At 37.7% G+C, this 18354-nt stretch overlaps 1 protein-coding gene across 1 annotated transcript; it reads left to right on the top strand.

The window, feature by feature from the left end:
• The first annotated feature begins 279 nt into the window (after positions 1–279).
• Positions 280–16973, top strand: VhaPPA1-1 (Vacuolar H[+] ATPase PPA1 subunit 1). Its single transcript, XM_067129104.1, has 7 exons — positions 280–560; positions 3980–4059; positions 5093–5225; positions 6329–6476; positions 7494–7623; positions 8821–8936; positions 16000–16973. The coding sequence occupies exons 2-7, from the start codon at positions 3993–3995 to the stop codon at positions 16030–16032; spliced, it is 627 nt and encodes a 208-aa protein (XP_066985205.1). The 5' UTR covers positions 280–560; positions 3980–3992; the 3' UTR covers positions 16033–16973.
• Positions 16974–18354: the final 1381 nt, after the last annotated feature.

Genomic DNA, 18354 nt, shown 5'->3' with positions numbered 1-18354 from the left:
ATCGTAAGTGAATGCTTCAGCTATCTAACAAGAGAAAGAGAGATAGAAAGGGATGGGGGAAGGGGAGACTGAGTTCTTTGCTAATTTCTTTTAACTTATATCGAAACAACTTTGGTCACCGATGGTGGAAAGAAAGAGTTAATTTTGACGTTTCTTACTCAAGGTAGTTCAGAGACTTTGGTAGCAAAATGTAAGAATTCTTATTTGAGCTAAATCTATAAAAGAGAGGAATAGAAAACGGCCAGAAATTGACCTTCTCTCTAGCAGAACATCAAAGAAGAAGAGCTGTGAAAGTGCCCTAAATTCTGCCAAGAAATTAGTAAAATTACATAGTTACAATACATTACTTCAAAATTTATCATATGAATTATTTTTATTCATTATTCTGGTATATTTGAAGGCTTTAATAGCAATAACAAATAATTTAATTCTGCCAAAACTCTCGTGACCATAGTCAGGTGATTGCTGATCGATCTGTCAGTTGTTTTGAAGCTCCCTCTGTTAGATTGCGTTAAAGTAACGCTCTCTTGTAGCTGTATATTTACATATCACTACGAAAGGTAAGTTGTCTTTTACGTTTTTTAAGGTTGCTTGAAAGTAAGTAATTATGTTGTATAAGATCATTTCAATATCTGTAGGTTTTTGGGTTTGTTTACTTTCTAGGGTACTTAGGGCTACAAGTCAGTTTTGAGAAAGGGCCGTAATTTTGGTCTAGGCTGTCGTAATGTAAATAAGGGGAGAAACCATATAAATACCAGGTTATAATACTCTAATTTTTCTTGTAATACAAAATATATTGTTCTTATTGCGTAGCCTAGGCTCCCTCTCGCTTAATATGCATATTTCGTACAACCATTCCCCATCCCCAGTTGGGCTACCGGTAGGCTAGGCCTGAATAGCCAAGCCTATCAGGTGCAGAGGACCTCTTTAGGAAGCCATGTTATTAATGGCTATGGAATCCAAACATGTGAATTGCATGAAAGAATGTTTTGAAATTCTGAGATTAGGCTACATGATATGCTGTCAAAAAACTACATGGGTTGTGTTCGTAACCAGTGTCATAAAGTGTGTTATAAAGACGTCACAAGACCAAAGATAAGGAAGCATCCAAACCTTACCCTCCCTAGCTTCAGACATTTGGTCCATACCTTACTGGGGCTAGCTTTCCTCCCCTTCTCACCTAACGCAACTCAGATTGCCATAACTTGTAGTCAGTTCTCAGTAAAATTTAGTGAAGTATCCTAACCCTTCTATCTCTCACATAAACTAGGGTGCCAGGTCCTTACCTGACCAGGGGCTTCATCTCCTTTGAGGACTGGACCCCACTCTAACTTGACATAGCCTAGCTTGCCATAGGCTATTTCATAACATGAAATGTGGAAATAAATCTTAATTTAATCTTGCTCATTGAGTCTTAATGGGAACCATCTGTTCTTCCTTAGAGCATTTTCTTTGCATTGAGAGTAGGAGGTACACAGAGAAGGCACAAATTTCTTCCTCTCCCAATTCCTGTAATTGACTAACTCAGCCTTAGTTTGATGGAGGAGGGTTATTTATCTGTAAAAGGAATTAATTCCAGATGGGTGAAGAGTTGTTTTATTTCTTTTTACATAAAAGACTCAGTACTTATAACATACAAGGCAGCCATTTTTGAAGTGAAAGTTTTGAAAAATGGCCAATATAGAAGTATGTTGGTACTTTTGCATAAGAATTTTGATGCAGAAGAATGTGCATGTTTTCTTCCACTGGTGGTCTCTGCCTGTGCAAAAGCAGATCAAAGACATTTCAGTAGGGGCACATCCTAACTTAACCTTCCCTCTGTCTCATCTATCTTAGGGCACTATATCCTAACCTTGCTCTCCTGGACCTGCAATTAGACATTGCAGGATGTGTGTGAAACTATTTTGTAGACATTGCAGGATGTGTGTGTGCAACTATTTTGTAGTATTACCTATAATTTTTTTTATAATGGTAGAAACTGTTATTACTTTTCATTGGGTTAACTGTATGGTAAGATACAAAAAAAAAAAAATATTTTTTATTATGAATGATTTAAAGATTTTTTGTTTACAAGAAATGTAATGTAAATACTTAGTAACTTTCGCTTTGTATTGTATCTTATTCCATAATGTTATCTTCAGCCCAATTGTGAGTTGCTCTTTTTCTTGTACATTGTATCTTGTTGTCAGAGGATTATTGTGCATTTGTATTTTGATGTTATTTCCTTAATTAACAATTCAGATATGGAGCTGGGGGTCTCAGGAATCCTTGTAGTTTTTCAGTTTCTGTCAAGTTTTTGCAGTCAGTATTTTCTTAAGTAATGGCTGTTCTTCGGTTCATTATTGATAACTTTCTCTCAAAAGAATTCAAGCAAAATTTTTAAGTTTTGAAACAATATGTTCCTAGGATTGAAATATCCTGACTTCAGAAATAGTGAGTAGACATAAAGCATAGTCTAGCAGTAGTCTAACATTGCAAACCTGGGTTTTTGGGTGGGTGAATACAAAATTTAGTTAAATACAAGGATGTATCTAAAACTAACCTAGGACACCACCAGGCCCTATCTGACAGATGGCTGAACTCTACATGTAACCATATGCTTAGACTCCCTTGCCCAACATGACCAAGGGATCTTAAATCATTTAGGGAAATAGAAGAATGTAGGCTAACCATACCTTCTTTAACCTAACTTAGGTGCCAGGTTCTACCTGACTGTACTCCCTCACAGCAAAACTGTTTGTTTGCTTACGTAATTTTGTTTTTGTTTGTGCATAATCGGTTGATCAATTTCCCACGGAAAAAATGACAAGTATATCAAAATCACAAAAAAAAACTCAGAAAAATCCTACCCTGATATATTTCATATTTAAATCATGTACTTCCTAAGAATGGTAGCCTAAGTTTTTAGAACCTTCTCACATCCAGGTACAAAGGTTTTTGTGAAAATATATGCATTGTAAAGGTTACATTTAAATCCAAAGTCAAGGGCAGATGTGAAAATTGTAGTGAGAGGGTATTCACATGCAGGGTTACTTTATCTTTTTAGATGACAGTTTATTTTACTTTACTTTTTTATAGTTTTTGACATGAATTGATAGAATGACACCCATTTAAAATGAAATTGAGTGGTTATAACCCTTTACAACCCTCCAAGCCTAACAGTTGTGGGGGGCTACATTGGGAAATAGGTTTTTGAACTGGGAATACAAAAACAAGTAGGAGAAAAGTTATTGTATTGTACAGTAATTCTGTGATGGGGCTATTTGGAATTGAAACATCCAAAGGTATTAGAGGACCCTTACAAAAAAAGCACATTAGATAATTTTGCAGTATAGCAGAAGAATTCCCAAAATCAGACTTTTTACCAAATTTTCCATGTACTGTACTATATCTTCAGTGTCACAAAGTATTTAAATAGACAGTTTCATAGGGAGCTGTAGCACAGTAAAGATAAGCCTAATATGTGTATATTCACTGATATCTTCTATATTTTACTAAATTTTGTGCTGTTTTTTACCCAAAAAAAATCTCAAAATAGTATTTAACAACAATTCAGATGCTAAATCATGAACTTATTTTATTATATTTAATCCTGTACATTAGATATATATTTATATAGTTATTGCACAGATAAGGAGGCCTTCAAAATGTGCTTGTTACACTTTAATGGTGTTCTGTATGCAAGGTTGTTTAGAAATGTATCCCTATAAAGTGCAGACCACTTGCTTTGCTGCGTTTATCACTAGGAAAGGCACGGTTAATTGGGTGCCTTTACTTCAGTAGGATAAAGAATTCTTGAGTCCTTTCAGTTGTTTACTGTACTCATTCCTTTATATATATGCAACTGTAAACACTATCACATTAATTACCAGGGTTCTCATGCAGTGCCGTAAAGAAAGCAATTGATATGTGATCAGTTTTGTTATTTATTGAGAACAGTGCTGGGTATTTTTTTCGAGAGAATTTCTTATATTTTCAGGAAAGCTTTCATTATGGGGTACTTGAAAACGTACCTCTACTACGCGCTTTATCTCTACCTCCTTCTTCTCATATGCATTGGTAAGTACATACTGAAAATTTTCATTGAAACAAAATAATGTAGATTTTGCTTAATTAGATCATATTGTACATAATGAATTTTTTACCATTTCTCACATGTAATCCACATTTGTCTGGTTGTCAAATGTCCAAGACACTGTAGTTAAGGTTTTACCTTTCATCATTTTGGAGAATGATGCTTTCCTCCACCTCCAGTGAATGCTAGTTCAGTTTTAAGTTTTTTTGTTAAGGGCTACTTTGTACCCATCTGGTGAAGTATGAGAAGGCATTTGACAGCATCCACAGACCAATATTATGAAAGGTATGGCATCAGTATGGCATTCCAGTTGAATATGTAAAGCTAACTGAAGTTATCCATAAACAAAGTAAATGCAAATTTGATGTTGATTGGTTCTTGTCAAGTAAATTTACTGTAAATGTGGGGTACTACAAAGGAATGTTATTTCACCTTTGCTGTATGCCCTTTTTGTAGATTATGAAAAAAGTGGTTAAAAGCAAACATAAAATGCTTATGCAGTGTGATGAACACATCAGGATTACATAAGGGGGAGGGTTTCTTCAAGTAAATCAGGTTGTAGTTGGAGTCCCAAGCCCTATGAAATTTAATATGTTGCTTTGACGAAAAAGCTTTATGTCAGACTTGATAGGGATTAAATAATTAAACAAGGATTTTGTCGTACAAACACTTTGTTAAAGTTTTAAATTATAGCAATTACTGTTACGATTAACTATCTTTTTAGTAATAAAAATTCACAGTTATATAGTATATACATTACTATGTAAAATGAACAAAAGACTTTCGAACACCTGAACGGTGTCCCTCATCAGTGTTAACGTTAACACTGATGAGGAACACCATTCAGGTGTTCAAAAGTCTTTGGTTCATTTTACATAGTAATATATTTACTATATAATTGTGGATTTTTATTACTCAGATTGTTTTTCACGTAATTGTGAATCTATTACCTAACTATCTTTTACTGTATTGTGAACATCTGATATTAAATACAGTACTCACCTTTTTTTTGTACAGGAATTGGCTATGTCATCACTGGTCAGGGTGAAAGATTTGATTTCGGCTGGTTCCTGGCCAACAGTTCACCTTACTTCTGGGCATCAATTGGCATTGGCCTGACAGTATCCTTGTCTGTTGTTGGTGCTGCCATGTAAGTTCTTTGATGTTTTGACATCCATATGCTGGTTTATCTAAATACATGTAGTTTTTGTGCTAAATTTCTTTTTATGCTTTTTGAGCCAAACAATAGTGCATCTATGAACATTTATATACCATAAGCATAAATAGAGCTAACTCTTCAAAATACAAGTTATCCATTTACACAATTTTCTGATTATAGTATGTGTGCCATTTAACCTTGTTTTAGTCTAGAAATTTTGTCCTAATTATCCTGGCATTGATAATTGTAGGCTAGGCTTCCTGCTAGAGCTGTTTTTATACCTACTTTTTTTTTGGAAGGAGTTCATGCTTCATTTAGTAGATGGAAATTTGATGTAGCTATCCATTGCTGATCATGGCACTTCAGTCATTATTAACATTTCCTAAAAATTCTTTACATTTTTTGTATTTGAGGTTCACATGCTAAGAAGACATACATCACCTTTCATAGGATCATGAGAATTGTTTTATTTTCTTTTCATTTGTTTTTCCAAACTTATTTTATCTACCATTTTATCTGGTACCAGTTAAACTTTCACCTCACCATTACTTGTACTTATTTATCTATACCAATTATAATTTTACTGCTTTGTTCATTGCCATTCTGTGCACAATAGAACACTGTTTCCTTTCTTATCAGCATCTTGACTACCATCTTACTCCTACCAAGCAAAGCATAGACTGTTATTGCAAAGTTTTGAATGTTTTGTTGGAAAACCTAAATGTTTTTTATCATTGACTTGTATAACTATGTAAGGTTTTGCTTTGTATTGAGTACCGCCTTTTGAAGAGTGAAACTGTACAATGAGTGAACTGTAATCATCCAAATATTGAAGGTAGCTCATCCCTATGCAGAAACTACTGGTGATATCTATTAACTGTAGTATTGTTATTTTTGACTGGGTATACTTTCTCCAGTCATGTATAAAAATCATGTAATTCAAGTTTGTATGGTTAAAGAGGGTTATTTTGAAAGAGTCACTCAAATTTGTTAGAGTTTTGCAGTTGAATTGTATGAATGGTGGTAAAGAGTGTGAAAGTACTGATTTATTTTATGGTTTCAGAAAATATTAAACATTTCATCTTTTTTGTCAGGGGTATCCACACAACAGGTGTGAGTATTATTGGTGGTGGTGTCCGAGCTCCTAGGATCAAGACCAAGAATCTGATCTCAGTTATTTTTTGTGAGGCTGTAGCTATTTATGGTCTCATCATCGCCATTATCCTTGCTGGTATTTTGGAAGTAAGTTTTTATAATTTTATTTCAAACATTTTTACTTATGCTCATATTTTGCACAATCTAGCTGTTGTTTCAGGAAGAAAAATGAACCACCATTCAGAGGAGAAGTCATCAGGTTGCTCTTGTTAGAATAATAAAAAATAGTACAATCAGATCACAGAGACATTAGAGATTTGAATTAGGCTGGGCCACATGAAGAATCAAAATAGAACCACACTGCTGTATAGTCAAAAGAGTTGCGACAGCCTAATTGAAGAGGTCACCTGTAGATAATCATTCTTTTGCCAGTCTTGCTACTAGCCAGAACCACTATGTTTTTGGTGCTTTAATTCTATTGGCTTCAGTCTTCACTACTTTTAAATTGTAGTGTGAGAATTATAACCTTAAGTCTTTCAAATTGTAGATGCCTTGCAAAGCCAAAGTAGCCTGCCTTCTCAGCATATTCTTTGTTAGTTCATATATATTTTTCCTCTGTATTTATGAGATTATCATTTTGAAGAACAGTAGTTGCATTAAGGTTACAACCAATTGATGTTTGAACTAAAGGTTTTTAACTTAAGAGGATCTCATAAGTAACTGTCCTCCACTCATGATAAACCATCTGCTGGTTTAGTTTCACAATATATTAAACTTTAATATAATTTAAAAATAGCTAGATTATTGTGGTTTTACTGCACATAATTCAAATAAATCTTATTTTATCATTGAAAAGAAAAGGAAAATTGATACCAGTGAACTTGAAGTGTACCTTTTAGGATAACTACTGAAAAATTTAAGCAAACACACTTGTATTTTCGTAAATATAATAACCAAGCCACATGTGAAAAGGCAGTAGAGAATTTCAAGAATAACCTAGAATTTTGTTCTTGTATGTATGCCAACATTAGGCAAGATGTGTAGTAATATTTTTTTCTTTTTTGATGACAATGAATTGCTTGTAATCAGATTACATTTCACTCAAGTGTATTGAGTTTTGGTGAAAGTTTTATTGATACGAATGGTTTATTTTTTCCATTGCAGCAATATAGTAGCGGGATTAAAGATCCAGGTACTATTGAACAGAATACGGTGTCTGGGTATTACATGTTTGCAGCAAGTCTCACTGTAGGTTTCACCAATCTTTTCTGTGGTCTCGCTGTTGGAATAGTTGGTAAGTAAGATTTTTACACTACATTTTCTTTTATTAGGGGGGAAAAGCAAAAATAAGTAAAGTAGTCCCTCAACTACTGTACTTACAAGTAACAAAAAATATAGTATAGCCTGTACTTGAATATATAAGGTGTCCCACAGTTAACAGCAATGCCATATAATTTCTTGCTTAAGCTAAACTGCATCTTATTCCTATAATTCACTTTGAAAGATTTATGCCTTAATGTGTTACATTAATTCTATAGATTTTACCTAACAAAAAACTCGTAGCTGAAAAAAATTGTGGGAGGTTGAGGGATTACTGTACTTTAAGTAACTGTCTTAATAGTAACCAGTTGGAAAGAGCTTCTTATGACAGGGGTGGACTACCTTTCAAGAAAAAACTAATCTACCTCACACTTAGAAGTTTGATTAATTAAGGGAAAAAAGCAGAAGTATGAAAATGAAAAATATTTTTATCATATGAAATGGTTTTAATGTTTTATTTGCTTCAAAGGCAATCCTGCAAGTTATTTCCAGTTATGTTAAAATTAATTTGTTGGAAGTATTAGATAGACAAATCTTTAATGTATGGTAGTGATTTAATTAAATAAAATTCATGTCTAAGAATGCAGAAGTAATCTGATTTACAGTAAACCCCCCACATTTGCATTCTCACGATTCGCGGACTCACGCATTCAAGGGTTTCTCTGTGGAACATATCTACCCATTATTCGCAGAAAATTCGCCCATTTGCGGTATTTTTCACTGAGAAATATTCACTAATTACTGTATTTTCATATAATGTTCATGAATAAATGCACTTTTTGTGATAAAACTATTAAAATACTCAGGTATAAGCATTTTTACAGGGTTTTTTTGTGTTTAAACTATCAAAATGGGCAGTTCTAAGTGTTTTTAGAGGGGTTTTAAGTATTCGCGGATTTTAGCTATTCAATGGGGGTTGCGGTACGCATCCGGCATGAATACGGCGGGTTCGCTGTATGTAATATGCTGATATGTAGTATTACTTGGAAGTTATATATCCTAGGTATTGAATTTATTTCAAGCTGTTATGCTTTACTATGAAATTTAAGGCTCGCCTTTTAGTGAACGTAAGCAGCGTCTGTCACTCCAAAATATCATGGAATCAGTATACCCTTAATTTTCCAAGCAAGTTATACTGTAGTAATACTAAAATATCCTCTGCATGTTTCAGGATCTTCTGCTGCCCTTGCAGATGCTGCAGATGCATCATTGTTTGTCCGCATTCTCATTGTTGAAATTTTCGGAAGTGCCATTGGTCTCTTTGGTTTGATTGTTAGCATTTTACAGGTAATGTATTTAAATTTGGTCTGGCAGTAGCTTAGTTTGTATAAGTAAGGATATTGTAAAGTTGGGGATTTGCTAAGGAATGAAATGATAAACTAAAGCACTTGTGAGTGGTGACCTTATTTTTACATAAATAATAAGAAGACTGTTTGAAGAAATCATTTCTTAGCTGAAGGAAGGGAAAGTATGGTAAACCAGAATTAGTAGCAACATAACTGATGGGGCACTAGTGGTCGTTACCTGAGGGGGGTGAACTATTTTGGAGGAATGGAGTGGCCTCTGCTGTACATAATCCAGCTCTGCAGTTTAGGCTTTAGGTACTAAAGAAGCATTTTTTTTTAGCTCTCCTGAATATTGTTTTGAAAACCTCTGCTGTTTCATAACCAGACAATCATTTCATGGTTGTTAATATTTTATATTTTTTATATTTTAGGTAGTTCTCCAGCATATGTTACCCATACATCATGTACTGTCCAAAATGCAGAGCAACACCTAAGTTTAGAAAATGTTTGTTATTGCCAAGCTTTCAACCAATAACTTTCATCAAGATATGGAAATAAATGATGAAAAATATGCTTAACCGGTAGTTATATTTATTAAACAGTAAACTTATTTTTATGTACAGGTAGTGAATATTTTGAGCTTTTACACGTGGTGGATAAACTCTTTCTTGATGATTGTACATAGGTTCTTATGTACTACTAGTTAGTGTAATTCGTAGTTCTCACTTTTCATAATCATTAATTATTAGTTTTATATAAGTAACTTACCAAGTAATTATATTGCTAACAGTTTCTGTTAAAAGCAGCACTAAAATTTGAAATTCGCGGCAGCGATTCTTTTGTTTTCGTTACGATGTAGGTAACTAACCCCACCCACTTTCGGGAAAGAGTGGAACAACTGAGCAGAGAACTTCAACATGTTTCTGCCGGCTTACGACGACGGTTGTGAGCAGCAGCAGAATTTGAAAATCTCTGACTTTACTGGTTTATGGTTGACTAATTGGTGAAGTATTTTGCTTTTGGTAGCCTCTCAGCAACTTAGATATTTAGGTTTTCATTGAATATGACTATTCACTTTATTGTGACTAATATTTATTTGGATTTCCTGAGTATTCGACTTGTTTCATCGACGATGTCTGACACAAGTTTGAGTAGCATTTGTTATTGCAGTGAAGGCTGCAATATGAGAATAACATCAGCAAAATATGATTCTCACACAAAGTGCATGACCTGCAAGGGGCAAGTATGTTTGTCTGATTTGACTTGTACTGAATGTATTGACTGGGACCTTAAAAAATGGAAGACATTAAGTTCTCACTTGAATAAGTTAGAAAGATAGAAAGAGAAAAGCGACAGCTAGGAATGACAAAAGTTTAGTCAGTCAGGATTCGGCTTAATCATCTGTTGATTTACTGGTTTTACGTATTATGGCTTGGTCTCTTATTACTAGTCTTGCCTCCATTCCACCTGTTCTGTTACCCAGCTCCGCTACTCCCGAACCCAATGCCATTGCCATCCTTGAGCAGAAGTTCGATATGTTGATTAACACGGTGGCTCAAATAAGTGCGTTTGTTCGTTCCTTTATTGAAAGTAAGAAAGTAACAAGTGAAAGTGCAGTGTTTGTGGAGGAGCTGGCTACTCGGCCCGCCAATTCTCCTAGGCGAAGGTCACTGGCATACTTCCCCGCACCAGGGAGGAACTATACCAGAAGCCCAAGGAACATCGGTGGGGTCTGCCCATCAGTTACTCCTGGCACCAGTTCCCAGGTGGCAACAGACAGTTAGTGGGAAGGCGTCTTCCATAATGTGCATAATCTTTCCTTGAGTTCGGAGGCTTCCAGCCCTGAACAGAGGCGCCAGTGGCGTAACAGTGGTAAATCAAGACCGTTGTAAAGGTCTGCGATAGATGTTTTTTGCACCCCTCAGGTGCTGGAGAAGAGAGTCAAGGAGGCAGTAGTTTCTGGGATAGTCCAGAGAAGTTCTCACAAGTGCATGCAGAGGAGAAAGTGCGCAGTGTCTACTGATCATGCAGTCACTTTCGAGAGTTCTTTTGCTCCCAAGCTCTCTTCGAGTGACAAGCGCTTGAGCTGCAAACAGTTCCAGAGTGCCCAGTTGCTCCTGAGCGGCCAGTAGCACACGAGCATTCTTTTGGGCATTCTTCCAAGCATATGACTTCCAGGCCAGAGTTTTTGGCTATGGCTACAGATGTGGATCCTTCTCTTGTGTCTATACAGCGACTCCTGGATGATATTTTAGGTCTTTTGAAGAAACCTGCAAACCCTTCTTCTAATGAAGACTTGTCTTTTTTGTCAGTATCTTTTAGTGGATGAGGAAGGTGATAAGGGTGAGGAAGCAGACTCCCCTCCGGCATACGCATCGCTACTTCATTTTCTGTTTCGAATTGTCCCTTTTTTTTTCTCACCGGTGTCTCCTGCTTCTCCTGCATCCACCTTTCAAGTGAGTAAAGTTACTGTTGAGTCTGCAAGACTACCTAATATGGTACTCTCCACTTCAGCAGGAAAGCTCTTAATGAAGTCAAAACCTGGCTCACGGATAAGAGAGAACAAGGGAAATACAACTTTAGTTACCCTCCTTCTCGTCTTTTAAAGAGGAGATATTTGTACTATGCTACCAGAGAGGCTCCTTCCCTGGGGGCAGCTGCCTCCTCCCAAGGGGATTCTCCGGCCTCATAGACTCAGTCTGTAGATCAGCCTTTTTTGTGGCCAAAGTTATGTTCTCCCCGTCGGAATTGGATCACATGATGAAGAATCTCTTCAAAGTCTTCAAGATTGTTAGTTTTTTGGACTGGTCGGTAGGCCCCCTCGCACATGGAAAATTCAAGAATACGATGCCTTGCATGCAGAATTTTCTACAGATATTGTCGGGGTCCTTTCATGAATGGACAAAGGGATAAGAGATGGAGCACAGGAGTTGGCTTCGCTCTATGCCATGGGAGTGTTAAAGAAGAGGGAGTTATGATGGTCTCACACCTCTGAGGGAGTTACCTTGATTCAGAGGTCTGCACTTCTTTTTTCTCCCCTTTCGAGAGACAGTTTGTTCCCTCAGTCGGTAGTCAATGAAATTTCTTCTGCTTTACAGAAGAAATCTACCCATGATCTAGTGAAGTCGTCGAGGCGACCTAAGGAGATTCCTTCTACAAATTTCAAGTCTTCATCTCCTCTGCAACCCTATCCCTTTCGTGGTGGTAGGCAAAGATCTTCCTCAAGAGCAAGGCTGAGCGTGCAGTTCCAGTCTCAGATTATCAAGAAGTCCTCCTCTAAACCCTCCTCAAGAAAATGAATCAAGTGTCCTCCGTACTCCGGTAGGTACCAGGCTCTTTCAGTTTTGGGAGAAATGCAGAAAGAGAGGGGCGGAGCAGTGGGATGAAGTTTTGAGGAGTGGCTACACAATCCCTTTTCTAGAAAAACCTCCCTTAGTCAAGATACTGATTGCCTCAACTGCCTACTCCAAGATTTCGAGGAGATTTTTGGCCCTTGCAAGAGAAGTTTCATCTCTCCTCAAGAAGAAGGCAATAGAAGTAGTCCCAGATGTAAATTCCGAAGGGTTCTACAATCGGCTTTTCGTGGTCCCAAAGTCATCAGGGTTATGGAGGCCGGTTCTAGATGTGAGCACCCTAAATGTCTGTATTCAAAAGACCAAATTCCGAATGGAGACAACCCGCTTGATCCTCTCATCCATTCAGCAAGGAGACTGGATGGTCTCGATAGATGTACAAGATGCCTACTTCCACATCCCATTGCACCCAGACTCTCTAAAATATCATAGATTTGTTTTTTTAGAACCAGGCGTTCCAGTTCCCGGTCCTATGCTTTGGGCTATCAACAGCTCCTCGAGACTTCATACGTATTCTTGCTCCCCTGGTAGGTTGGCTCCACCTGATGTGAATCAACATAGCGTTTTATTGGAACGATTGGATTCTTCGCTCCACGTCGAAGACGCAATGTACTTTTTGCCCAAGACTTGGGCTTACTACATAATAAATCACCAGAAGTCTCAGATGACCCCTTCACAGGAGATAGTATATTTGGGAATGACTCTCAATTCTCATCTTTTTCGGGCTTTTCCCTCTCCGGAAAGAGTAGAGTCGTGCCTACAGAAGATAGACGAAATGCTTCACCTCCAGACATGTTCGGCAAACAGTTGGATGAGTCTCCTCAGGACGTTGTCCTCCAAGGAACAGTTCGTCTCCCTGGGGAGACTTCACATAAGGTGATCCAGTTTTTCTGAAGGGAAAAGTGGGACAGGAAAAGATATCCAGACCCCTTCATGTTCCCGGTGACACAAGAAATCAAGAAGCACCTGCTTTGGTGGAAGTCAAGAGACAGGTTGCTGGAAGGAAAATCTCTGTTTCCGCAGAGCCCAGACCTAAACTTCTATTTCAACGCATCAGATCTGGGTTGGGGAGTCCTTATAGGGGACAAGGAAATCTCCAGGACGTGTTTGAGGGATCAGATATTATGGCACATAAATGTAAAAAAATTAAAGGCAGTCCACTTGGGTTTGATAGCCTTTTCGTTGGAGGTGTGCGGAAGGATGATAGCGGTCCACTTGGACAATACGATGGCCCTGGCCTATATAAGCAACAAGGAGGAACTTGTTCTTTTTTCCCTCTGTGAGGCAGCAAGGGACCTTCTTCTATGGGCGGACCAGAATCGTACAAAGTTAATGACCAGGTTTGTCCAGGGCAAACTGAATGTGTTGGCAGATCATCTAAGCTGACAGAACCAAGTAATCCCCACAGAATGGACTTTCGGTCCATTGGTTTGTCTAGATCCATGAAGACTGTGGGGAAAGCCAGTGCTGGATATGGGGAAAGCCAATGCTGGATCTCTTCGCGACATTGAGGAATCATCGGCTGTCTCTTTTCTGCTCTCCAGTGCTGGATCCGCAAGCATGGGCAACGAATGCCATGCTTCTCAACTGCTCCGACAAGTTCCTGTATGCCTTCCCTCCCTTCGGGATGATAAGGGATGTGCTAAACAAGTTTCGCCTACATCAGAATATGTCGATGATTCTGGTAGCCCCCTTTTGGCCATTAAGGGAATGGTTCCCAGAGCTCATGAATCTGTTGGTAGACTTTCCAAGATTCCTCCCTCAAAAGAAAAAGCTTCTCAGACAACCTTACTTCAGGCACTTTCATCAAGGTTTGTCTTCTCTGGCTCTGACAGGGTTCAAACTGTCAAAAGACTCCTCAGAGTAAAGGGTTTTTGAGGGAGGCTGTAGAAGCTATTTTAAAATGCAGATATCGATCCTCAGCTAACGTCTACCAAAGCAAACAGTCAATTTTCTGAAGTTGGTGCAAAAGTAATAGAATCTCTTCTGCTAATACGACTCTGACAGAGATTATGGACTTCCTTTTGTTCCTGAGGAACTCTAAAGGCTTATCCTTGTCTACCATAAAAGGCTACAGAGCAATGCTGAGCTCTGTGATCAGACATAGGGATCTGGACATATCCTCAAATCAGGACCTTTCGGACCTGATTAGGTCTTTTGGCACAAAGAAACAAAAGCACTCGGAACTTGTCTCTTGGAATCTGGACATAGTCCTGAAGTGGCTCTCTGGACCCCTTTTCTAGCCCCTGAACTTAGCTTCATTCAGAAACTTAACTAAGAAGACACTATTTTTAGTAGCTTTATCAACAGCCAAAAGAGTCAATGAGATTCAGGCCATTGACAAAAGGGTCGGATTTTCAGGAGGTAATGCAATCTGCTCCTTTACCTTGGGTTTTCTCACTAAGAATGAGAATCCATCCAATCCTTGGCCTTAATCCTTCAGCATTAAAGGGCTAGCAGATGTGCTCAAGCCAGAAGAGATGGAGAGGGTACTTTGCCCAGTAAGAGCCCTTAAGTTTTATCTTCTCAGGACGGAGAAAATTAGGGGACTTTGGTCAAGGATCCAGCTCGTCCTCTTATGAAGAATGCTCTGTCCTTCTTGAGGGATATCATTCATGAAGCACACTCACAAATGAGAGATGAGGATTGTCCTGTCTTGAAAGAAAGAGCTCATGAAGTCAGATCCATGGCTACTTCATTAGCCTTTAAATACAATCTCTCACTCTATTCCATCCTCCAAGCAACTTACTGGAGGTGCAGATCTGTATTTGCTTTGCATTACCCCCGAGATGTGGAAACAACTTTTAACGATTGCAGTACCCTAGGACCTTGATCAATGGCTGGCATGATATTGGGTGAGGGAGTATAGGAAGCATTCCTTCCATCCTTACCTCTTCACTTTGAATAGTGGTGTTGAGTTCTAGGGGAGTCTGGGGGTCTTTTGTGCTTGGATACCCACCAGTCTTTTTTAGTTGTAGGTGGTGTTATTTTAATTTTATGGTGTAGGTAACAGCATTATTTATCTGGTTTTTAATGGTACTGTGCTCTGGGCAGGGGCAAAATTTTTGGTGCTTCATTCAGCGTTCAGAAGTGTCCTTCGCTTTGGAGCTCCCATTGATGTAGTAGACGACCCTTGGCCATACTGCCGCGTCTCTACAGGTTAAGATGAGGGCAAAATCAGAGGCAGTAACTTCCTGCTGCGACTCTCTTACCAGCTAAGGAAACAACAAGCATTTTAGTAATGCTAGTAGACATTTTTTCCCTTAACTTAACTCATTACATTTACTAATGTGTTGGGGGAATATCAGTTCATGCATCCCACCTCCTGTCAATGTGGGAATCAGCTTTGTAATTACTTGGTAAGTTACTTATATAAAAATGACACTTATGATAAAGTAAGATTTTATATATACTTAACAAGTAATTACTGAGTGGGAGTCCGCCTGCTTCCCCTCACATGGACATTAAGCATAAACATATTGAAACTCTCTGCTCAGTTTTTCTTCTCTTTCCCAAAAGTGGGCGGGGTTAGTTACCTACACCTTAACGAAAACAAGAGAATTGCTACCGTGAATTTCAAATTTTAGTTGCTGGTTAATATGAACTGTTAGCTATGTAATTTCTTGGTAAGTATATATAAAATCTATTTTATCATAAAAATGTCATATTTTTACAAAGTAGTTCTTGCTAATTATGTTTTTTCTATTGCAGATATCTAAAGCCAAGATGGGAGACAAAGTATAAACTTATTCACCTGAATTAACTAATCGTAATCGGTCAAGGAACCTAAAAGATTCTGTTGATTGGATTTGCGAATTGTTCCACACACTTACACAGTTTACTATGGAGTGATAATTTTAAAACCAACAGTTACATATGTCATGTTCTATAATATTTGCATTATTTTGGAGGAATTGGTAAATATCTCCATTTATAGAAAAGTAATTATTTTTGTTAGCAGAATAGATGTCAGAATTATGCAGTGCTACATGTTTTTCTGTGAAGACATGTATAGTACTTACAGTATTTAAATTGAGGAATCATTGCTTATTTATGAAAGTGACTGTTGTTTGTATTAGATTTAGTACGTTAAAGTGTATAATAGAAATTTAGTTACTGAAAGATATTCTGTTTTTGAAATTTTTTTATAATAGGTCCCTCCTAAGCACAAAACACATGATGGGATTATATTTTTTTCACTTATGCAGTTTTTTGCTATGACATCATTTATAGTACCTCTGAGATCCATAATAGATGTTTGATTTTGAGTAAATATTGTGGTATGCTGTTGAAAATGGCAGCCTTTCTTAGTGTACCTATTTTTTCTTGGATGTATACAGTTCTTTTATGTGGCTCATTTACAACTTCTAAAGGTGTAATGGTATATTATAATGCTTGATTTTTCAGTTTTGTTTTCTGTAAGGTGTCAAGTATAACTAAAAGTGTCGTGATGAATATTCAGTAAGAGAAAACTTGTTGTGTACAGTAATTTATTGTGCTGAAATTTAGTTTGTGTTTTGTATTGGTTGACCTTTAGAATGCATTCCAGGTTTTGTGAATGATGCATGAAGTACTTTTTGTACATTGTAAATACATATATCTATTGCCTTTGTGTTAGGTCTGTAAATCCCAACTTATTTTGGGTAATTTATGTGAATATGAAATTAATAAATAACTGGATTATTGGTTTTGTATATTATATGATTTTCCTGGCATAATTTATGGTAGTTCTTACAGGAACTGTGGTTCAGTTCTATTTATAGGTACTCTTTAAAACTAGGTTAGATCAAGTACACCAACAATAAATGTTTCTTGAAGTATACTATGAACAATTGCAATGAAAGGCTGCTTTGAACTGAATCTTTTTATGAAAAGTGCTATAGCAACCAAACTTCTTGTTTGCTTTGAATGTCTTCTGATCTTCCTGAACAATCAGCTGGCTCATCAGGAAGAACAGCTTTTAATTTTCTTTGTGTTAGTTTATTTGTTTTGTCCTAAAATGAAGCCTTTTTTTTGTTCCTACATGATTACAAACCGCATTTTATGTAGGTGAAATCCACAGCACAAACAGGAATCAGTCATTAAAACCTGATATTAAGATAGGTAACTGATGGTTTAGGGAGGTAAGTGGGGAAATACCACCACTCACCTGCAATCTCATGCACAATTTCTTTGTTATACCACATGCTGTGCAGCAGCTAGGAGCCCAATGCTGTTGAGCTTGCAGTAGCATTCCTCAGAGGAGAGTAAGACATGGACTAGGGTCAAGGAGAGGAAGCATAATTGCTTGCTTTCTTCCCTGTTGAGCTGTGCTTCACCTTCATCTTCCTCCCATAGAAGGAAGAGAAGAGTCTTTGAGTCCTTGATCGTAGGTAGCCCTATGGAAGTGATGACTATGGTTTGTTGTGAGTGCATTCTGTTCATGAATCATCCTCAGCTCTTGGTTTGGCGATTGATTCCTCCAGTACTGAGTGTGAACCATGGTCCCATGGGCATTCACCGAACAGTCTGGTATGAACTCTCCTCCAGGACAGGATCCAATTTGTTCCCTGGGATATAGGGCCAAAGGACCCTCTCCTTTTGAATCCCAGCTGGCTGAACTGTAACAACACTTTAAAGTGGTCACTGAGCCCCTTCATGAGTCAGTGCTCTTGGGGAGACAACCTCTGTGCTGGGGACAGAGAAACAAAAAAGTTTTGAATCCTTTTGGAAAGCCAAAACGTACAAATACAAACACTGACTGAAAATATCAATCCAGGGCAGTGTTCTTAGCCCAATGTTAACTTTAGTATATACAAGTGATATGGTGGTTGGCCTGGAAAACAAGATCGTTCAGTATGCTGATGATGCAACACCTGTGAGTGCTGTAAAGTCTCCTCTGACTAGAAATGAAGCTGCCCTTAGTCTCAGTTGGGAGATGGACCAGATCAGTGAATGGTGTAGCTGGTTGGGTGTGAGGCTGAACTCCTGTAAAGCAAAAACACTGTTGATTAGCAGATCTCATACAGATTTTCCACCCCATCTTCCCCTCCAAATTGATGGGATTCTGCTGAATGAGTGAAGCTT

Source organism: Macrobrachium rosenbergii, chromosome 27 (assembly GCF_040412425.1).
Source record: "Macrobrachium rosenbergii isolate ZJJX-2024 chromosome 27, ASM4041242v1, whole genome shotgun sequence".
NCBI lineage: Eukaryota > Metazoa > Arthropoda > Malacostraca > Decapoda > Palaemonidae > Macrobrachium > Macrobrachium rosenbergii.
This window is presented reverse-complemented; position numbering and strand designations above follow the sequence as displayed.